At 39.5% G+C, this 23280-nt stretch overlaps 1 protein-coding gene across 1 annotated transcript in view; it reads left to right on the top strand.

Moving 5' to 3' along the window:
* Nucleotides 1-23280, top strand: part of LOC127468912 (coiled-coil domain-containing protein 171-like) — a 47579-nt gene that overhangs the window by 4024 nt on the left and 20275 nt on the right. Inside the window, exons 3-9 of the mRNA XM_051782544.1 lie at nucleotides 928-1045; nucleotides 2564-2738; nucleotides 5441-5622; nucleotides 7911-8057; nucleotides 9912-10004; nucleotides 18904-19034; nucleotides 21896-22031. Of these exons, the coding sequence (XP_051638504.1) occupies nucleotides 962-1045; nucleotides 2564-2738; nucleotides 5441-5622; nucleotides 7911-8057; nucleotides 9912-10004; nucleotides 18904-19034; nucleotides 21896-22031 (948 nt within the window). The 5' untranslated portion in view covers nucleotides 928-961. The remainder of the gene's footprint in view (nucleotides 1-927; nucleotides 1046-2563; nucleotides 2739-5440; nucleotides 5623-7910; nucleotides 8058-9911; nucleotides 10005-18903; nucleotides 19035-21895; nucleotides 22032-23280) is intronic.

Below are 23280 nucleotides of genomic sequence, written 5' to 3'. Positions count from 1 at the left end.
TTTAAACATGTTTCTTTTTTTATATTTCACATTTACTGCCCTTGAACTCTTGCACTTTTGTGTGGAGCAACTAATTATTACAGTCTTATATAGCTAAAATAATGTGAAAACTGGCATATATCAGACAATGTGAACACTGATTTTTGATTCCTGAAATAACTTTAAGTTGTCCAGTTTGAAGTTATAATTAAACTAGTTATATAAATATGTATTTTTATAATACATAATAATTTTTCACTTTAGATATAGAAGCTTGTTTTGATTCTTTTGTTATTGCTTTTAGTGATCAGGGGCTGATTCTCCTAGCTGCAGAGTAGATTTTCTTTTAACTGAAATAGTAGCAGAAATCAGGATACTAGGTAGTTTATAGGACTAGACCTCTAATTTTTATTGTATTTGTGATCAGTTGCTTGTCTGTAGTTGAAATGTATATATTTGTATCTTCTAAGACAAAGTGTGTAAAAGTGAGATTTGTTCCACATTTGTGCATTTATTTCATGGCAGATACAGTTTTGAGATGACAATCCACGTTAAAAAATGTGCCTTATTGCAGGGACAAACAAAAACTTGCTAGTCATTTTAATTTACATGGAATGATGTTTTTCAAGTGTCCTGGAAGTTCATCAAATCAATAATAAAAATAGTGAAAAGTAATAAAGAACATGTTATGCTTAAACCAACTTTGTTTATCCAAAGTGCATATCTGTTTCAAGTTCCTCCTGCTACATCTCTCATATCTTGCATGATATGCAATTCTGTATGACCCTTTTTTTCAAAGAGCAATAGTATGATGACAACTGCATGGCATAATTTTACTTAAGTGAATGTTTAGAACTTTGGGCCCACAACTGAATAACTGAAGTAAAGGAGCATTAAAACTTCAAGGGACTACTCACTTTTTTTTTCAAAAGCATTAATATTTTTCAGCTTACATGACGCATAGAATAGAAATCCATCAGACATGGACACTGTGGATGATTTGAAAAGGAAACTCCACCAGGCTGAAAAAGAAAATGTTGAATTACTTACTCAACGCAAGCAAGAGGTAAGGACTTTCTTTATTTGCTTTATTTTATCCTTGGAATAAATGTAATTGATTTCATTAAAATAATACTCTCAAGGGTTGAATCAAAAGCACAGCCACTGATTGGAAAATAGCTAGGAAATACCACTGTACAGACTTCTCGTACCTGTTCACAGGAATTGTTAGCACCTGTGCTGTCACTATTAATAGTTAAAGTTAATAGTTAAAGGTGTGTGTAGGTAACTGGAGCACTTCTCAACAGCAAAATGATGCAGAAGAATCTTGTGCAACCTCAGCTTTTGAATTCTCGATGTAGATAAGAGGTGTTTGGGTTGTTTGTTGGAGTGTTTTAATCCAGATAATTCCAGGGACACAATTTACAGAATCACCCCACAGTTCACGGGACAACGGAAACAGTAAAGAGCAAGTCATTGTAGGAGAAGCAGGAATTTCTTAATTTGGATACACACCCCAATAATAAATGGATATGGAACATTAAACTGGGTTTATTGGCTGGATTTAACAAAAAATGGATGAATGAGCACCCACATTATCTGCCCCCTAACAAACTGCTGAGAACAGAATGGTTACCTATAGTAGTAACATTACTTCAGCAGCACAGTTTAAAACAGGATATCAGCTGCCAGTTTGACATTAGCAGGTGTGCAAAGCGTGCCAAGTAGCAACAAACCTGAAGCTGATTGCAACTAGTACTCTACTCAGTGCTCACCTTTTCTTCTATTTGCTAGTGTGAAAGCTGATATTCAAACAAAAAAAAATATTAGTGAAGCATTTTCTTACTGCTACTTCATTTCAATACTAGTTTGCTCTGACAGCAGCAGGGAAAACCTTTGTAACAGGAGTAAATTATTTCCCATGAATGAAGTTCCTGTTAACAAGTATGTTGCTCCTTTGTAGATGTTCTGAAGAAATGTGTTTCACTTTCCACGTTCTTGTGTTGAAAAAGTTTGAATTTCACTTTTCTGGATCCAGTTTTTGGTGACAGTGACTAGACTATCTTTCTTAGTCCTTTTTTGAAGCATTTTCCATCCTTCCTTTGTTTAATATCATCCTGTTTGACAACAGAAAATTATTGGACTGCAGTTTATGTTTGTACATAGTGAGTTACTAGGTGTCTGATACCCCAGTATCCCAACATGACTATTTTTTAAGTGTTAAATAAAGTTACCAGAAAACTGCCTGTGGAATATAATGTTTCTGTTGCTGCATTTTCCCCTCCAAAATCCCAGCAGATGACAGTATTATAACTGTTATTTTCTTAAGATCATGTATTTTTGGAAAAACAGAGGGGTGTGTTAAAGGTAAATGAAATTAATCTAAGAATTTGATTAGTTTACATAACCCCCTCCGAAAATATTTAAAATGTACATAAATGTGCAGTTGCAAGACTGTATTTCAAATTCAAATGTAATAAGATGGCAGCTGTGAATACAATCCAAAATATCTTTAAAAAGTACTCTGTAGGTGTATTTCTGTAACACTTCGTTGCCAGTTTTCTGGAACAAATTTATTTTCTAGAAGTCCCAGTATGAAAAAGAGATAATTAAATTACGTTTGGAACTTGAGAGAGGGGAGGCTATTCGTCGAGGTCTGGAGTATGAATTGTCAGTGGCCAGAAAAGAGGCTCAGATGCAAATGTATGCCGCAGAAGAGGAGCTGTGTGTTGCAAAAAGTGAACTTGTGGAACTGCAAGGTAAGTTCCAAAAAAGCAAAGATGAACCAGAGGCTGTCAGCCTCAAGCTGGTAAAACAAATTTTCTAGTTCCTGCTGTTTTTCTTGGATCTCCTATGTCTTTTCTATCTGCATTTGTAAACTCACAAGAGTTTACAAAACTCTTGCTATCTCGTGTGACAGCAACATGATCTGCTAAATCCGTCAGCTCTTTTTCTCTCTTGTCCCTTACCTTCTCTTATTTCTTCCTTCAGTGCTGTCTGTTTACAAACTTATAATCACAGTGTCCATCTCCACATCCTGTGTCCAGCAATTTTTCCTTTTCCATTTCAGGGGGAAAAGTACTACTACTACTACTACTACTACTACTACTACTACTACTAATCCAGTAGTCCTGTTCTTTTTTTTTCAAACTATTTCCAATAACTTTTTTTTTCCAGGAGTTCCCATCATGATGCTTTTTTCTTTCATCTTTTCCAATGCTTCTAGCTTTTTGTTCTCATGTCTGGTTTCCACTCATCATCTTTGTTATTTACTGTTGTGACAGTAGTATATGGAAAGGAAGGTTTTTACGTAAACATTTTTTCCCTACTAGTTTTGCATTCAGAAACTGAGATTTTCTTAATCTTTCTTAAACAGAGAGATTTCTCATTCTTTCAAGGCAGTGAGGTGTATTTTTAGTTACCTAAGTAAATATAATGTCTGAAGAGTTTGAAGCACTCCTCTTTGAGATTTTAACCTTCCAAGGACGGAAAGAGTCTCTGAAACTTGCAAGTACTTATAGTGCCAGATATTGAGACAGTTGGAAAGCTGAACTTTTGCTCTTTTGGACAACACAAAAAAAAAAAATCTAAAAAATCTTATGGATTACAAACTGGAAGAAATCATTTTTCTGTCCATTTGGAAATTTCCCTGTGGTTGCAAGCTGAAGATGTGAACAACAATTTTCTCATACTTGGGAAAGTCAAGTTTACTTCTATGCATGCTCACTAGCTTGTTTGCCAATTTAGAAGGCAGTAGTAAGTGTGTATTTTAAAATACTTTAAATCTGATTTTGTGATTCACTTTGTGATTTGGAAAACTAATTTGCTACTGCATCAGGCAAAGATGGCGAGTGTCTGTGGTGGGAGTGGTTCTGCAGGGCAACCTGTGCAGAAGGATGAAGGTCTGGGTCTGCGTGGGACTGGTCCTGGTCAACTCCACAATATCAAAACTCACTCACCGCTGTGCGCCAAACTGCCCACCAGAGCGTGCACAGAGCCTGTACAAAGGGTGGCAAATGCCAACGGGAAGACAAAAAAAGAAACAACAGGAGAGACAGGCAGAGCAGATGCCTGAGAAATGACTGCCCATACAGGCACCAAGAGGCAGGACTCAAAAGGGTCTGATGCTGATGGAGGAACTACAGCACAGTGACCCCAGTGTGCTGGGTTGCTATAAGGTGTGGTGAAGGGACTGGAGAACAAAAAGGGGGTAGGAGAGGTTTTGCAGAGGCAAGGCAGTGTTTCTTGAATGCATGTGTTTCTCTCAATACTGGAGTCAGTAATTAGAAGTCTGCTAAGTGATAGTAAAGATTACAGTGGTTAAAATTTCTCAAACTTTTTTTTATTATGACAAGTGCCAAGGAAGCCAAGTTATCATTTGTTGATTCTCGGTTCTTTTTTGGTTTATAACTTATTGCTTCTTTTCCCCTGATCTCTTGGAGCCTTCCTCACCTTGTGTGATACTGTGATGTGATCCCAGCTTAGCTCCTTGGACAGAGCACTCATCTGGGCCTTGTCCTCTTTAGGATTTCCTCTGAATTGTTTTTCTGTCAATCTCACTGAGGCTTGACTTTCTGACATCTGACAGTTCTTTCCCATCTCTGTATCCACTAATTCTCTGTGTTATCCTAATATGTCACTTCTGTTTATTTTATCCTTCTCCAGCTAGAAAGAAATTTCAGAAAAATGGGATGAATTTGAAATAAAAATCTGTTAGAAAGTGGTGATCATCTAAGTGTTAATGTAGCTAGTTTTACCCAGAAAAATGAAAAGATAATGCAAAATATTTTCATCCAAAAGCCAGTTTGTGAAATTTAGGAAAGTTCCAGGTAAAACTGCTTATAGGTAAGGAAGTTTTCCGTGGCATTTAAGTTTTCACAGAGGGGTATATTCAATATTTCCCTATCTTGGGGCATTTGCTGGGCTGAAGATTTACATTTCCTGAACAGCAGTAAGTTTCCTTGAAAAACCTAAGCCTTTACTCACTAGCCCAACCTGCCCTAGGTTTTCCTACATCTTTTTCATGAGGCAGGTGTCTGTCTTTACTGTCACTTAAAAGGAGCTTAAAATTAATTGATGCAGACTAATATCTATATCAAATAGACATTTGGAAATAAGCTGGCGAAATGTTGCAGAAGTCTGCAATTAAGTTCTCCAAGGTATAGAGGCCTCACCTGGAAGAGTTAACTCAAGTTTTTACACTTTTCCAGGAGGAGAAGGATTTCAATTTGTAAAAATCACCAAAACAGCCCTATGTCCTTGTGTGAAAGATGCTATTAGAAACACAAAATTTGATTGTTTCTTTATAGTGAAGGTCATGCTCTCCAGTGCTGGAAGTGTTTATGTTCCAGTATTCCACAGGATATCAAAATACACAAAAGAACTGATGATCATTATCCATTTTTTTCTGATCATGCTTTGCAATGCTACTTGTCTTTTATTCTTTTTCTGTAAACAATAGTACTCAGTGGCAAAAATCAGCAGAAAGTGGCAGAGGCTGAGAAATCATTTTATAAGGCTCAGCAGAAATGGGAAGAAGAACACCAAAAATGTGCAAAGGAGAAGGACGATATTCGTAGAGTTTACCACCATGAAATTCTATTCCTTGTCAAAGAAAAAAGTGAAGCAGAAAGGACTGCTCAGGTATGATGTGTTCATAGTTGGAAAGTTGCATGAGATAGTGGCTGGAACCTTTTTGGTGCAAAGCATGGGGTCGTTCTGGTTTAACAAAAAAGAAATAAATCCCCCAAATAGCTGAATACTGCAGAATAGTTCTCAAGAACACTAAGGTTACACTTAGTGTGCTATAGTATTTCATGCTTTGCTGAAATGTGTTGTGGCTCTTTGTCATGGTAAACACCTAAACAAAGTTATTAGTGCACAGTGGTAGTGTTAGTGAAAAACACAGGGTGCACTCCAAAGGAAAATATGATTCACTAAGTGTCAACCCCTAACCTGCTTTCCATAGTAAAACCATCCAATTTTCCACTTTGCTTTTACTCCCTTGCCCATCACTCTACTCACAGTTATCTACAGTTCCAAAATTCCAGGAAATGAAAAATACATACAGAAATGTTAAACTGGACTTGACTGCATTAGTTGTTGTTTAAAAGCTTAATTCATTTAAACTTGGCAGATAAATATCAGAAATATCTGGGTTTATAAATTACTACTTTGAATGTATTCCAGTCGTTTGTGTTGTGTATTTAAGGCTTGATTTAAATTTCCTTAAAAGCTGGAGAAAGTAGATTTAATTATGGTCTTGATATGTACAGAAAAACAGGATTCTAAGCATGTATGCAAATCCTGGTTGGAAAAGCTGCACTTCATAAGCTGTAATTAAAGTTACCCTATTGAAATATGTCCCTAAAACACATTTATCATACTAGGAAATATTCAATATTTCACATACTCAGAAAAGTAATACCCTCTGCTTTCAGACAGGTTCATAGTGGGCTCTATCGGGTGTGCTTAGCACATCATCAGGTATGGGATAAAAGGTGTTGGGAGTTCGATAGTAAGGGCAATAGCATCACCTTGTGGTTAGGCAGAATATAATATTCCTTCACAAAAGCACTGTTTTTCCTTAAAATGCATGTGAAATTGTGTCCTTTACACACAGGGGTTTTTTTGTTTGTGTTTTTTTTGTTTGTTTCTTTGGGTTTTTTTTTGTTTTGTTTCTTTTTTTTGTTTTGTTTTGTTCATTTTGGGGTTTTTTTGTGTTTTTTTTTTGTTTGGTTTGGTTTGGTTTGGGTTTTTTCTTCCCCTCCCCCCCCCCCCCCCCCAAAAGAGTCGTGTTTTTCATGAGCAGATGTGTGCAGGTGACTACTGAGAGAGCCTTACACAGTCATACCACATCTGAAAAGTCCAGGCTTCAAGATTCTGAAATCCTACAACTCATGCTGACTTGTTTAACAAGCTTGATGTATTCATGACAATTTTAGTCTGCTAATGTTAATTACATTTCCAGCAGAAAATGTTTCTCAGCCTTGAGTATTTTAATTACTTTACAGCAAACTATGTATTATTTATTTCATTTTTTCCAGCTCACTCTTGTTAATTTCTAGAAGATAAACCTGAAGCAATAAATATTTCTTTATCTTTCCAGTATGGATAGAGTGGAAGTAGTTGTATATTTCTGTAAAAATGATCAAGTATTTTTTGCATGGTGGGAAGAAACTTGTTCACTGGCTTGCCAGTGGTTTGCCTCACAGGCAAAGCCAGAGGATTATCTTAAACTTAGTCTGTACAGTTATGGACTATGGGCATTTTGTCACAGTGACTCCACAGAGCTTCTGAGTTCAATAATGTTAGTAGTTATCCCATACTCTAACTTGATTCAACTTCTGAGTGCAGAAATTGAAGTGAGGACAGCTTAGTTTTATTATTCTCCTGTGAATTTCATGGTTCATGTAGATAATTTTTTAAAGTAATTCCATTTCTAAACAGAAGAAAATTCTTTTCAGAATAGCAGAAATTAAAATTATTTAGTCTGTGAGAGTAACTGTTTCTGAAAAAATATCTGATTTTATTTGAGGTTCTAGCAATTAAAATCAGAACAAAATAGAATTTCTGTCCCTACACATCACTTCATCAAATGCACTTAACCGTTTACATCATTGCCATCAATCTGGGAAAGAGAAGAGATTGGAGGAGCTGCCTTGTAATTTTTTAGAGAAACATTTCTTGTGGGAAATGTTTCTCTAATTTTAATATTATCACAGAAGGTCATATTTACCATCATTATCTGATGGTGAAAAAAGAGCGTGTCTGATGTTGGGTAGACAGTTCTAATGACATGTGCTAATGTATTAGATTTTAACAAGCTGTTCTGATGCAGTCTCTACTCCTCTTTTGAACTCTCTACTACACTATCTTTTTTAGAAAAACTCTCTCAATGCCTTATTATTAGCATTATCTTTTTTTTTTAGGACCTGAATGATGCACTGCAAAATATGCACAGGAAATTGAGGGATATGGAGGCAGAACACAATGGCTGCAGTGACATGCTGAGGCGCCAGGCCTTCGAGCTGGAATTCAGAGCTGACCGACACCAACGACTCATGAAAGAGCTTGAAGTAAGGCTTTGTCACTACTGCTATTAGTCTCAGTAAGCATTAGCACCTTGAACAACTTCATTTCTTGAGGGGTGGAACCTTCTAGTTAGGCTGTGAATGCCGTGTGCCTGATTAACAAAAAGTCAAACATCCGTTTCACATAAAAGGGATTTCACAGGTGGATGCTATTTACACTATGAATTTGGCTTGAGACTGGTGTTTGAACAGAAGGTGTGGAAAGTATTTTCACATATAAAGTGAAAATACTCTCAGCAATGTGGGAGTAGTGTTATTGCAAGATTTGTGAATTTTCACTACTGAGAATATTAAGCAAATAAAACTTGTGGGATGAGGCAAAGTTTAAGCCTTCTGACAGACCTTGCTATGGAGTAGGTTTGGTAATCTCTGTACTGTTTTTGATTTTCTCTTAAGTGGTATGTCTGTTTTCAAAGTCTTTTCTTTTGTGTGTATGTCTGAGATTATACAAAATTTAAATGTATTGCCAAGAGTTTTTATTTTAATGTCTGTTAATGTTTCTCTCACTTAAGTGCTTCTAATCAATGCTGTCTCACACCCTTGCTAGTTTGTTTTACTTTTCCAAAATCAATGTCTTCACTTGTATTTATGTAACACTAAATGTGCTCTTGTTAAACAACTTTTAATATTAACTTTTTTTTCTTGATCTCTGTGGTGTCACTTGAAACCAAGAGTCATTTTGGGGTGAATTTTTCTTTTCAGTTCAGTCATCAGTCAAAGTGAAAAGACTTTTTTGGGTAGAAAATAGTACAGTTAAAATTACATGTGAATTTCCATTATAGCAGTTCTGTAGTTACTGCTTTTGTTAAAAATATTTTTCCAAATGAAATTCTGTGTCCAGGCCTTTATCTGGATATATATATATGTGGTGATTGCTTTTGTGTTCATTGTAACTTGAAAGAAATTTTTCCAGTTTGGAGAACCTTTTTTTAAAAACAGTTTATTAATAATACAGACAAATTCTTGAACTGTTTGTAGGCAATCCAAATTTCCAAATACATTCTTAGCATAGTCATTTGCATTTTTGTACTTTTCTAAATGTTGTAAGAATGGACAAGAAAGATGTAACAGTTTAATTCAGAGAATCTCATTTTGCTTAAACTATGTACGCATGTACAGGTTTATGTACATTTGTACAATGAGATGTAGTGAATAACTAAAGTATTCAGAATATTTGTTAAAAAAGAACTTCCTGATAATTGCTAGTCAAAACCATAATTGAACAGTTATAGGTGAAGGAACTGAGCAGTAAAAAAAACCCAAACTTGATTATTGCTTTAAAATATTACAGAATTTACAGATGTTCGTGGTAGGAAAACTGTAACTAGGTTAGATCTGCAAAGCAATCTGTTCTGGGCACCTAAGCTGGATATTAGGTGCCAAAGCCGACGTATTTTTGAGATATTCTATATTTTCTTGTCACCATATTGTAGTTGCTCTATTGATACCCATTGTATTTTGGCACTCAGAGGGTGTAGATATGTTGCCTCAGTTGACAATTTTAGCAAAAAGCAAACGGTAGGGGAGTAGATATATTCTTGATCTGGCATGTCTGCTTTCTGACTCATGCTGCAGTTTTGATTATAAAAAATGCATCAAGAACATAATGCTACATCAATTTCTTTGAATAACAAGAAAATATTATTTTAATATTCTGGATATGTAGAAATTATTTTTATATGTATTTCTTGGTATGAACTTTCACAGTTCCAAAGTGCAATTAGTTCAACAGTAATACAACAGGTTGCTGTATGGAGTCACAATACACTGAATGAACAGAGTCATCTTTGTCACTTTACCATCTCTCTGGGTTGAAATACTTTCCAAATGTACTTTTAGGCAGCTACAGAAAAAACTAGAAAACTGGAAGGAGATACTGAAGCAGCGAGAGCAGCACATTTGGAATGCAAGTACACTACACGGATAATGCAGGTAAACTTTTTATTAAATATTTTGTAGAAGTTTACAGGAAAACTGTTGTTGAAGTTGTAAAGGTACGATCTTCCAAACATATTAAGACCACTTACTTGCTTCAGTGAAAACACTGAGTAGATTTTTTGCAACAAGTGTCAAAATTGTAGTAACTAGCATGTGAAAGTAGAGAATAGAAAAACGTCTTATTTTCAGGGAACTTTAAAATTAGTAAAATAGGTAAAAAAAAAGAAGTCACATTAATTAGTTTGAGAATTCTCAGCAACATATATTTCAGTGAGGGGAAAGGAAATGTTTCCCAATAGTTAACATTTTATTACTGTTTAAATATCCTGCCCTGTGTCTTTTAAATGGGCACTTAGAGCAATTTGGAGATACAACCAACTTCTCTAGGAGTGAGAGCTTAATACCTACTGAAACTGCAGTTCCAAATATAACTTTTCCAAGTACATTTCAGAATCAAAGCAGTTACCAGTAAAGTTTGATTATATCAAAAAATTTAGTATATATACCTGAATTTAAATTTTTGTACTATTAAACTGTATCCCTCAGGGTTTGACCTGCCGAGTTATTAATATAATAAATAAGAACAGTCCGACTCCTAGCTGGGTTGCAGCCAAAGGGGCTTTATTTCAAATGATAGTGCCTTTTTATCCCCTTGGGAACACGTGACCAAGTAACCAATGGGAATACAGACTCCCGTGCATGTCCTGGACTTCTTCTCCCGGGATGCCTCGCTCACATCCCCTGGACATGCCTTCTACATCTCCCCCTACAATTATTTAAGAGGGTCATGAAAACAGTGGAAAAACAACAGTGCAAATAACAGAACTATAAACTGTTATAGTTCTATAAACTATAACTACCATAACATTGCAGGTAAGAACTTTCCTATCAAATTGGGGAATTTCTCTAAATTATAAACTACCATAACATTGCAGCGACCCAGCACACCGCTTGCTTTGGCTTCTTAACAACTTATATCTCTATTGAAAACATTTCTTTAACCTTTTTAAACTTTCTTATATTACCTTAAACCTTTATTCTCCTAAGGAATATAATGCAACCTGGAAAAACAGCTTTACTAACTTAAGGACCTTAGCTCAACTGTGTCATACCTATAACTTATAACCTTTATTAGTCTCAGGGTTTATATAAACTTGGGAAATTCAACTCTTATTTCAAAAACAAGGTAAACATAGCAAACTAAATTCTCTTAATGTGACCATGTGGCTAAGGTAGTGTTATTCTTGTAAAGCATTTGATGTCTAAGGCGTTTGGTGATTAAGGTGCTTTACACAGTCATACAGCTCTTTTATCCATTCAATCACACTTTCACTGATGGCCGTCATTCCACTCATCACACACACACTCATGGGTTTTGTATAGACTCTGCATTTTGCCACACTGGTCATCTTCAAATATAAACCTGAAATTTAAACATTATTACCAAATGGTAAACATAACTGTGTTTATAAACTCTGCATTACTCTGATTCTTGCTGCTGTGATTGTGTGCCTAGGTAGGGTCTGACACATCTGGAAGGAATCCATTTTAGTTCTTTTCCTGTAGATACATGCATAACCCCTCCCCCATGGCACAAGGTCCACCAGTCCTGCCTACTACCCTGAAATTAGATCCTTTATCGCGACTGGTGGTCTAGGAGAGGAGAAAGCCTGAAGTCTGTGTTGTTTTTCGTGCCTACTTTTTTCAGCACTATCACAATTTAAAAAATTTATAACATATGTGGCTTTCCACAAACACTCTTGTGAACTACAGACGGATTCCCCCTTTTTCTGTTTTGGTAACATGTCTTTTAGGGTCAATGTGCCCTTTCTACAATGGCTTGTCCAGTGGGGGAGTGTGAAATGCCTGTAGTGTGAGAAATTCCCCAATTTGATAGGAAAGTTCTTTACCTTTTCTGATATGAAGGCAGGTCCATTGTTGGTCTTGATTTGTTTTGGGGTTCCCAGGCTAGCAAAACAACTAAACCAGTGTCTCATTACATCCTTGGCTTTTTCCCCAGTGTGTGCTGTGACAGTTATGTATTGTGAGTGGGTGTCAACTGTGACATGTACATATTTCAATGAACCAAATTCGGTGATGTGTGTGATATCTGTTTGCCATATTTCATTTGCCGTTAACCCTCTGGGGTTAACGCCTTCCTGAGATGGCATGGAGGTTATCTGTTGGCAGTCTGGACATGACATGATTATGTCTCGAGCTTGATTGAGTGTTATTTGAAATTGTCTCTTCAGTGAATGTGTATTCTGGTGGAAAAATGAGTGAGACAATTTTCCTTGCTCTAAGACTCTGGGCATGGTGTTAAACATAGCTGCTGCATCAGCCTCCCAGTTCCCTTCTGCTATGGACCATGCCATTTCTGTGTGTGATCTTGTGTGCATAATGCACAAGTCAAACCTCCTGTGATTAACAAGAAACCATACTGAACACATTTCAAACAACAGGTGAGGGTTTGCAACATCTTGAAGGAATGAACTTTCAAGACGGGACACTAACCCTGCTGCATAACAGGAATCTGTAACAATATTAACTGGTTGTTCTGAAAACTTTCCCAAGGCAATACGTATGACAGCCAGTTCCAGAACCTGTACAGAGCCTCGGTTCATGGTGTGTACCTCTCGTTCCCATTGTCCTGCATCAGGGTTTACCCATGCCACTGAAACTTTTCAGGTCCGCCCAGATGCATCTGTAAAGACCATGAGGCCTTTTACGGGTTCATGTTTGTATCTGGTTGTGGCTTTTAAGGGTAAATTATTGATTTCTGTCCACAGTCTGTGTTTAGGGAAATGAATGGAAATGTCACCATCATAGCCTGCCAAGGCAACCTGGAATCCTGCATCTTCGACTAGCATCCAGTCGAGGTTGTCCTTTGTAGCTGGGATGTAGATGGTTGCAGGATCCTATCCGTCCAGCTCCTGTAGTCGTTCTCTGCCTTTAATGACAAACTTGGCAAACATTTCATTAGTAGTCCACACAGTTTTAGGTGGTGTATGGGGAAGAAACAGCCATTCTAGGACCCTCAGTGGGTCTTTTTCAGTCTGATCCCACTGAAACAAAGCTGCAAATGGCTGGTACCTGCTGGGTAGGAGAGCAAGGCAGATTTGCTGTTCAGGATTTCTCCTTCTGCCTTGTCTGGCTTCGACTGCCTTGGCACATGTTTCTAACACCTGCTTTGCCTGTAGTCAGAGACCTGCTAGACGTTAAGTATGAGTCCCCCTTAAGCAGCTCAAACAGAGGGTGTAGCTCCTCTGTGGTTAGGCCCAAAATAGGCCTTAGCCAATTGATGGCTCCCTGAAGTTTTTGCAGTTCGTGTAAGGTTAAATGTTTTTTACCTCAAGCTGCACTGACTGTGGAGAAATTTCCTGCTGCGTGATTTTCCATCATAACTGCTCTACTCTGGCCTCAAATCGGGAGGTCTGGAGACACACCATCTGTGACACAGCTGTCGCCTTTGAGAACGCCCGCAGGATCACTCTTGAGGAGAAAAGGCAACGCAGAAAGAACCGTGTATTGCAGAATATACCACCTAAAGAGTCTTTCTGCTGTGCCTTTTGCAATCAGTTATGTCTATCTCGTATTGGCCTCATTAGCCACCAGCATGCTTGTAACAAATGTGGATAGAGCCTCCCTAAATCTTCGTTTGCGAAGTCTAGCCATGACTGACTGACTGATTTTCCATCCAAGGTAGGTCCAGGGCTGTGATCACTGGATTTTCTCTGTAGTGATCTGCAAACCTGCATCTTGGACAGCATTGGTTAGAGCAGTAACAACAGATTGTAACTCAGTTTCTGTGGCCGTGGTTATCAATGTGTTATCCATGAAATGCTATATGATGGCTGAGGGAAAACGCCTCCTGACGGGGTGAATAGCGTTTGCCACTACTGTCTGACATATCCTTGGGCTATTTCACATCTCCTGAGGAAGGACAACCTAGTGATACCTCTGTATGGATTGTGCATTGTTCAGGGCAGGGATAGAAAAAGCAAACCTTGGTGCATCCTCAGGGTGTAGAAAGATGGTAAAAAAGCAGTCTTTTAAGTCAATTACCATCAACAGCCATTCTTCTGGAAGCGTAGCAGGTGAGGGGAGTCCAGGCTGCAATGCTCCCATGGGCTCTATGACTGTGTTTAACTGCTTGTAAGTCCTGCAACATTCTCCACTTCCCACTTTTCTTGGGAATACAGAATACAGGTGTATTCCAGGGACTGGTTGTTGGCACAATATGACCTGCTTCAAGTTACTCCTTTGAAAGCTCTCTTAGATGTACAAGCCATTCCTGTTTCATGGGCCATTGATCCACCCAAACTGACTACTCGCTTTTCCAGAACAGTTTAATTGGTCATTGGGATGGCTGCTCAATGGCCCCTATTGAAAAACCTGGTTGCTTGCAGGAGCAATTCGCATGACTGTGCCAAACTGTCCGAGAACATCCCGTCCCCACAATGTACATGGAATGGGAGCAATAAAAGGAGCGATTTTTGCTACTTGTCCGTCAGGGCCCATCACTGTGTGTATTTGAGCACTCTGTCTGGGTCTTTGTGTGCCTCCCACCCCCTGAATGGTTGCTGCTGGGCAAGCAGTAGGCCAGTCAAGGGGCCATTCAGAGTCCTTTATTACGGTGACATCAGCTCCTGTGTTCACTAAGCCTGTAAATCGGTGCCCATCAATCTGGCACGTCATGCAAGGCTGTGTGTCTGTGATGGCCATTGCCCAGAAGATTTGTGGCTGGCCTGTGCTTCCGAAAGCCCCTGAACCCTGCTCCCCCTCCCCTGCAGGAGATGTACTGTAGAAAGGGATTAGTTGGGCAATTTTTTGACCCTTAGGGATGAAACAAGAGGGTGCAGGAGTCCAGGCCATAATTTGAATTTCACTATGGGAATTAGAGTCTATTACTCCAGGTAGCATGAATAAACTCATTCCGGTGGTAGAAGATCTCCCAATTAGTAGTGCATGCACCCCTGGATTAAAGGGACCCCAACACCTCGTAGGGATTAGTATTATGTCAGTGGAAGTTATGATGACTGGTTCTCGGTTGGATAAATCCAACCCAGCGCTGGCTGAGGTGGTGGGGCACAGATGGTGAGCCTGTTCCTGTGATTCGTATTTATTTGTTGTGCTGGGGCATGCGATACCCCCCCCCACCTCCAGTTTCCCCATTGTGAGGAGTTTCTTGGCCCTCTTCTCCTGTTTGGGTACCTGTGGGATGCTGCTGCAGAGGGTCTCCTTGGGCAATCCCTTTGAAAGTGATCTCAGGGGTCCCACAACTAAAGCAACCATTTCTGGGTCTGGTTCCTTCCTGTGCTCTTAGCTGAGCGCTTAAGGCTGTGGCTAAAGGGACAGTATGGTGTTCCACGAAGCCAACACCCTGGCAGGCTCGAACTAGCTCAGCAATGCTACAGCCCTCCCTTTTCAGAAGGGCCTGCAAAGCTCTTTTACAGTCTGGGTTTGCATTTTTGTATGCCAGTTGACTAAAAACCATTTCTCTGGCCTCATCGTGCTCAATCTGCCTGTTCAAAGCAGCTTGCAGCCAATCTAGGAAGTGAGAAAATGGTTCAGTAGAACCTTGTAATGACAGATTGCTGTCCTGGTCTGTAGTGGGTAATTTCCTCATGGCTTTCAGGGCTAGTTTCACAATTAACTTGTACACCTTCCGGGGGTAGCCTGACTGGGCATCTAATGTAAAAATCCCCTCCTCGATTAAGTGGTTAGTGGTTATGCCTGCTTGTGGGTCGTTAGCATACACAGCACAATTGTGCCGATAGTTAACCAGACACTATACTGAGTGTTAATTAACACCAATTTCAGTAGCGTCTTCCAGTCACGTGGGGTGAAGACATACGTTGAACTCAGCGTCTCCAGATATGCAAACGTATTGGTTGAGGACACACCAGTCTCTTACCAATTGCGTCAGTTCCTTTGTCACCTCATATGGCAGAGGCTGGAACTGGGGGCCTGACGTGGGCGAAAAACGGCTGGGCACGCATGGATAACCTGCAAATCTCCCACTCTGATTGCCTCCTCCCGACACTGTTCCCACCAGTCAACTGACTTTCCCCTGCTTGCCCCCTTGCTCCCTCCCAGTGTAACCATCCCTGGTCCCTCCTCCTCATCCTCCAGTGCCTCCCCTCCCGTGGCCCCAGTAAACCCAGTTCCCCAAGGCAGGGTGGTGGTGGATGATGGATGGGGCGGCAGGGAGGGGCTGGAAGAGACAGGTCAGTTTCCGGTCCGTTTAGCACGCAAGATGACTGCACCCGTGCTGGTGCACGTGGTCGCCAGTCATCCGCAGCATGGGGTGGCAAATAGGCTGGGTTCCCCCCCTCATCGCTGCAACGGGGCCCCATACACCAATCCCACGGGCTGGATTCCCACGTTAAAGGCTCTGTTCCCTCCCTGCAACTCGCGCTCTCATGGCTACCAGTGCCTGACCCATGGCCTGATTTCCTCCCTTCCTCAGCGAATCCCTTGGATCTATATATATTCGGGTTATCTCTGGTGAGCTCCACCCAGTTTGTGTATGGGATTTGGGCAGCGGCTAGCAGCCTGGTTGGGGGTCTGTGTGTTAGAGTGGGGTCAATGTCCCATTCGCTTATGGGCTCTGTGTAAGGCAGACATTATTATTGTCCAGGCTGGAATGGCATTATTAGCTTGGTGGTCTCCTGCCTGGGCTTTTAGTCTCATGCGGTTTCTGATTTTGTCCCAGATCTCTATGTGTAAGGCTTCTACAAGCGGCAGCTCTGGCGCCACAGATCTAATCCATTGCACCAGGTCTGTTAATTCAGCCCTTGTTGTCTGTATGTGATAAGGTCTCAGTAGGAGAGCTAATGCTTCTGTATCCTGAGATATTTCCATAGAAACTATGTTTCCCATGAGGGATATTATCTCACTCTGGCCACTTTTCGCTCCACGTGTGTGTGGTCCTGTTTGACTGCGGTTTTGGTTCCAGCTTGGCTGATCTTTCGTGGTTCCTTTTCCACTCCGGTGCTCCCTGCGGCGGCTGCTACTCTCTGGGTCTCTGCTGCTGCTTCTCCAGCTGCTGCAGGCAACTGGGTCGCTCCTGGTGCGGCACTGAGGTCCGACGGCAGCTCCGTCGGTGGTGAAGTCTCGGCGGCGTGGCGGCGTGCGGCAATTCCCAGTGGCAGTGTTCATGAGATGCGGGGCTGCATTCGGAGGCGGCAGCAGTGGCGGTCTGTGCGGCTTCTCCGCTTGGTGGATTAGCATGGTGGTCCAGGTGGTGGTGGGATCCTGTGGCAACTGCTATGTGTCTGGCAGTGGCGTGGGCGAGGGGGCTCATGTGGTGCGCGGGAAGCGGTCACTGCAGCGGTCCACGGCAGTGGCGGTCCGCATGGTCGTGGTGCTTGGTGCTTGGCGCTTTGGCGACAGCAGCGGTGCGGGGCTCATGGGGTCCCGCAGCGCGCGGGGCAGGTGGTAACGACGGCTGCAGTGGTGGCGTCTGCAGCGGCAGGAGCAGCAGCGACAGGGTCCCAGCTGAGTGGTATGGCTCCCCTGCTTGGCTTTTTGAGCGGTGGTCCCTGCAGTCGCTGCTCGGGAGCGGCCCCTGCCATGGGGGGGCCAGGTGCTGGCTGCTTATGCTGCCGCTCCCGGTTCCCGCTGCTCCGACCCCCACTCATGTGGTTGTTGGCTCCTCTCCACTTTTCGCTGCAGCTGCTGTCCTGATCTCTCGGCTTCTATTCTTCTTTTTCTTCTTCTCTGTTTCCATGCACTTTTCCCTATTATTCTTCTGAGCTCATTGCTAATCTGCATCTCTCAGTACCAGTTGAGAACTGACACTTCTAAGACATCTAAATTTGTTTTGGTAAAAGATTCCCATGTTCTGTAACGAACACGTTCCGAAATCTACTGATTCTCTTGCTACAAGGGTTTTTTAATTTGGGTCCTAATATAGGTTCTAGCCCCTGAGTCAGAAGCCATGTGTAGGGTTATTAATACAATAAATAAAAGCAGTCCGACTCCTAGCTGGGTTGCAGCCAAAAGGGCTTTATTTCAAATGGTAGTGCCTTTTTATCCCCTTGGGAACACGTGATCAAGTAACCAATGGGAATACAGACTCCTGTGCATGTCCTGGACTACTTCTTCTGGGATACCTCGCTCGCATCCTCTGGACTTGCCTCCTATATTGACCCAGTAAAGCAATTAGGGTTTATTTTAAAAAAATTGTGAAAAAGTTTAATGTTGATTGCTTGACTATTTCATACTAACTAACAAGCACTTCACACTGGATTTTTAAAAAACTAAGCAAGAAAAAAAAGGTAATTTCAGTGGTTTTTTTTTTCCTTATTTTCTGAGGAGCAAAAATAAGTATTGCCATTCTTCTGTCAGTTATTTTCTTATTCTTATGGCCTTCTCTATGTACAGGCACTTAAATTTTTGAAATCACGAATAAACAACTAGAAATAATTTCCTTTTCTTAATTTTCTCTCTACTTTTGCAACCTACAAAGGAACTGGGATGGTAACATTCTTTGTAGTTAGAGACTTATATTTTATGGGTAAATAATTGGTAAGATTTCTTCCTTGTTTGTATACATTAACAAGCTCCTTGTGTGCTTTGTTCTGAGTGGAAGTTTAGTCTTTATTGTTAATCCCACACTTTCGTGTATCTATTTTAAAAATAGAATTCCCCCAGAAAATTCAGTAATATTAATAACTGAAAACAGGAAAATCCAGACAGGATTTTTGAACTATATGCATTAACACATCCATATTAATACATGCGTTTAATGCTTTCTGTGTATATACTTCCGTATAGAATTTATAGAATATAGTTGCCTGTAAAGCAGAACAGAACAGAAAACAGTATTGAAGACCTTTTTAGTTTTTCCTGACTTGCTTTAAAATGCTTTCTTATCACTTGATAGTTAAGAATTCAAGAACTCGAAGAAGCTTTGAATTCAGAAAAGGGCAACTCAGCAGAAGCTCTTTCAGTGTTACAAAATATGAAGAGAGATTTCAGAAACTCAGCAAATGCACATGAGAGGGAACAAAACGTGTAAGTTTTCCTCTAAAGCCATTGTAAAATGGCAGTAGACAGCTTGAGTACCACTTATAGTTTACATTCCCTATAATTTCATTCAGTAGAAAACAACACAATCTAATGCAATTTGCCAAACCAAGACAAAGGTTTAGAACCTGGCAATCCATTAATAACAGGTCCAAAGCAAAAATGCTGAAAATAATTATGATGGGGTTCACCCTCTAGTGGTGTTTGGGAGAAGTGTAGGAAAACATATCTGGCAGGTTTAAAGAGATGGGTTTTCTATATCCACTTGTATTATTACAAAAACATTGTTTTCCACTTCAGTGAGCTACATGAATAGCTAAGGATACTGTCAAGAAGTTATGTATCATTTATAGTGGTTAATATTTGTTTTCATCATTTGAATAAGTGTAGAAATCTTTAATTGGTAAAAAAAAAAAAGAAAAGGGGATCAAGTGTGAGAGAGCAGATGAAATTACTTGGGATGCCTTTCCTGCTCAGCACAATCTGCTGTGTCTGTGGTAACAGACGATTTTTGGAACTTGGGTAGATATAGGATGTGCAGTATTGAGTCTTCTTCATTGGCTGAATCAATTATATATTGGGGTGAGAAAACAGCACAAGGAAGAATGGTGTTGGAAGACAGAGAACTGAGTAGGTGAAATAGAGGATAGTAGTTCATGAAATTTAGGGAAAGAGGAAGTTTAAGAAGATTAAAAATGAGTGGTGCGCAGTGAGGATATGGGAAGAGACTCAAGGTAATAGAAAACATTAGAAAACACAGACTTGGCCTCACTTTCAGTCTAGGATTATATGGATCAGTATACATAGGTATTTATGTTGACTTTCTCACGCAAGGATTAGTGGAGAACAAAAGAAACTGGTTTTCCTACAAGGAAAGAAGTTTGTGGCCTGAATAATTCCAGATTCATGGTTATGTAGATGCCTTTAGTAGGATAGTTCAAACCTGAGCTATCTAAGCACCTTAGAGCTCTTTATTAAAATTAGGCCAGAAGAAGTTTGCGTGTAGAATTGTGCATTTAGGTAAACCATTTAGAGTCACATAAAAAAATATAAAGCTTTTTTTTCCCCTCTCAAAGACAAGTAAATAATTTTTATGATAAAAATTTGTGAAAATGTTTAAAATACACCATGGTAGTAATCTAAGGTGGTGCTTCAGGAAGACTGTGGTCTTCACAGCTGGGAAACTGAATTAGTGTATTTCAAGATTTCCTATGGTAATAAAATAAGATCAATTAGTTAAACTGTAATCTCACTCTGTCCAGTTGTTTTTGCAGCAACATAGGCAACTCTAAACTAATACCTAGTTATTTGGTTTTTCCTTGAACTGGAGAAGACCTGTCATTGATTTGACATTTTATTAGGTTTTTGTTGTTTTGTTTTTAAAAAGCTCCTTTCTGTTCAAAACAGCCTTGTTTGGAGGAATGACTGTTGGATCATGAATTTTACATAACAATCTAATCTTTATGAACTTTTAAAAAATGTTAATTGGATATGAGAATAATTTTTGTCTAATATCCAAACACTACATATCACTAATTACAATCATCTGTTGCTTTAGGCAATTACTCTTGTGAGCTTCTGCCAACTGAGTTTTTTCAAAGCAAATGGTCTTCTCTGATTTCAGAGAATACAAACCCTACCATGAAAGTTAACACAGTTGAGTTTTGGTGGTTTTGTTAACAGAGCTGGAGGAAACAGAAGCAGCTTATCCTTACAGTTTTGTTAGTCTGGACACCCAAATTTCCAGAGGACAACAAAGATAGGTAGTGAATATCAAGATTTTTCTGAGATGGACACCAATATACTCTTTTCCCTGGAGGGAATTATGTGGGGTACTGCCTCATCTGTTTCCTGTGCCCTTTTCGTTCTTTGAAACATTGAAGTATCAGTAACATTGGTGAATATCAGTGATTGTTTTCACTAGACACCTTCAGAAACAGTACAAGAGCCTTTGATTTATTTACCTTTGAAGGCTGTGGTCCTTGTACTCCAGAGAGGGTCAGGATCTTGGCTTTTTTTCCTAAGCCATAGTTTGGCATCCTAATTTATTTTCCCTTTTTCTAGAAGAGTCACATGAGTTCGTCTTTAAGCCTTTGTCTAATGAATCTCCAAAGCTTCTTTGTTCTGAAAGGACTTGTTCCTTGACATTCCCAGGACTGAAATGAATTGCTCTATAGTTCCCTGGTTTCTTCTTTTACCCTTTTCCAAATACAGGTGTGACATTTGCCTTTCCCAATTTGCCAGGGACCTGCCCCAATTTTTGTGACCTTCCACAATTATAACGGGAAACCTTGCTGTGCCATTGGCCAGATTTGCCAGAACCTTTGAGTGTAGGTGAGCTGGCCTCTTCAATTTCTATGGGTTGAGCCCTTAGAAGTTATCCCAGACTCAATCCTCACCTATTGCTAGCAATGTTTCTCCTTTGTGAGCCCTTTTTCCTGATCATAGATGCTTGAGAGACCTTGTCAGAGAAGACTCAGACAAAAAAGACATTGAGTTTGGTGATCTTCTTTCTGTCTGCTGTTGATAAATTAGCTGGTTTGTGTAGAAGCCAGTCCATTTCTGTTTATTATATGTAATTTAGAAACTGTATCCAAATAATCAGTTGAATTCATGACTGGTAATCTAACACTAGGCCTGGTAACTGAGAAGAACACAACCACTTCTTGAGAAGTCTTTCTCAGAGGGAATATATGTTTCTTCATTTAATTAAAAAAGGCAAGCAACTTCAGAAGCATATGATATGCTAACATGATATGTGCCATATCTATTGATTATTTTTTAGAAGTACACAGTACACATGACAAAAGTAATTTTGATAAAAATGTTCTAATGTGGAAACTTTCCAGATTACAAAGGGAGCATTTCTCCTCAAGCAAGCAACCGAAAGAGATGACTGAGGAAAAGAAGGAAAACAGAGGTCTCTCTGGGAAACTAGACCTTACCAAAAGCAGCTCCAACATGTTACCAGAGGAAAGTAAAATGGTAAGACAAAAGGCCTGTGGCACTCACTGTTTAGGTTTTTTTATACTGTGAGAATAATCTGCATTTGCTGCGCTGTTTTATGTTACTTTTCTTTTTTTTTTTTTCATAAAACATGAATAAATATATCCGATAACTTGAAGAAGCTAATTTGAGAATGTATTTTAAGTGATATGCTGTGTATTTAACTGAAGAGTTATTTGCAGAAAGCAGTTATTTTAAAAGTATGGATATGAGTAAGTTGTGTTTGCATCTTTAATCAAGAAAGCATTTTGTAGATATGGATTATGATTTCTTGTGAAGAATGTTCTATCTTTCTACGCAAACTTTTTTGTCAAGTTTTATTAGCTACCATTGTAGACTTGTTTATTTCTATTTCATGTAACTTTTTTTCCCCTTTCCCTTATTTTGGTGTGGATTTGGCACATTGGATGTATTTTACTGGATTATTTTCTGATATCTTTCTCCTCTTATGTGACCAGTTAGGACCTTCCCACTGTCTCTACCCAACTCAACATTGACACCCAGTTTTTCTATCCTATTGCATAGCAGCAGGAACAAAGGAAAGGTCTTAGCATATCTAGAAAATCTTCTCTCCTTTCATTGTGTGGTAGCATTTGCAGTATTTCTACACTTAGCAACGTAAACTTTGTTTGGGTACTGGCTTGCAAATTTCTCCTTCTTCTCTCTCTTGGACCTCTGGGTGTGGAAGGTAAATGTGGTCTGTTCCCTGCTGCTGACAGGCATTGTGATAATCATTGAGAGACCTGCAGAAGGTCTTCAGATTTGTTGGTGTCTTCTGTGCAGCCGATGGAGCTATTCCATCCATTGTCTTAGTGTTATCCACTGCTCAGGAAGATTGGTAATTAATAAACTGAGGAAAAATAAAAAAAAAAATCCCCTTTTACCTCTGGAAGAATAACAGCTCCTTCCATGCAAATATTGATATGTTAAAAGACATTTGCTCTCCTAGTTAACCTAAAAAAGTCATTTTATCAGGCACAAAAGAAATACAAAAAGATAAAAGCAACTGTCTGCCCTAACTACAGACAGCAATTGTTGTTATTCATGACTACAAAACACGATTCCAAGCTGAAAATTATCTGCTAGAAACCTTAAGCACTTGCTAGAAATTGCTGTGATACTGTTTTCCTTTTTGTTTTGTGTTCCTTAGTAAAATGTACGTTATACTTGACAAGAATGCAGGACAAAATTCTGTTCATGGTCAAGGTTTCTAGTAGTGGAAACAGGA

This window comes from Manacus candei, unplaced genomic scaffold (assembly GCF_025592945.1).
Source record: "Manacus candei isolate 608988 ecotype Guabito, Panama unplaced genomic scaffold, ASM2559294v1 h1tg000016l, whole genome shotgun sequence".
Taxonomy (NCBI): domain Eukaryota; kingdom Metazoa; phylum Chordata; class Aves; order Passeriformes; family Pipridae; genus Manacus; species Manacus candei.
This window is presented reverse-complemented; position numbering and strand designations above follow the sequence as displayed.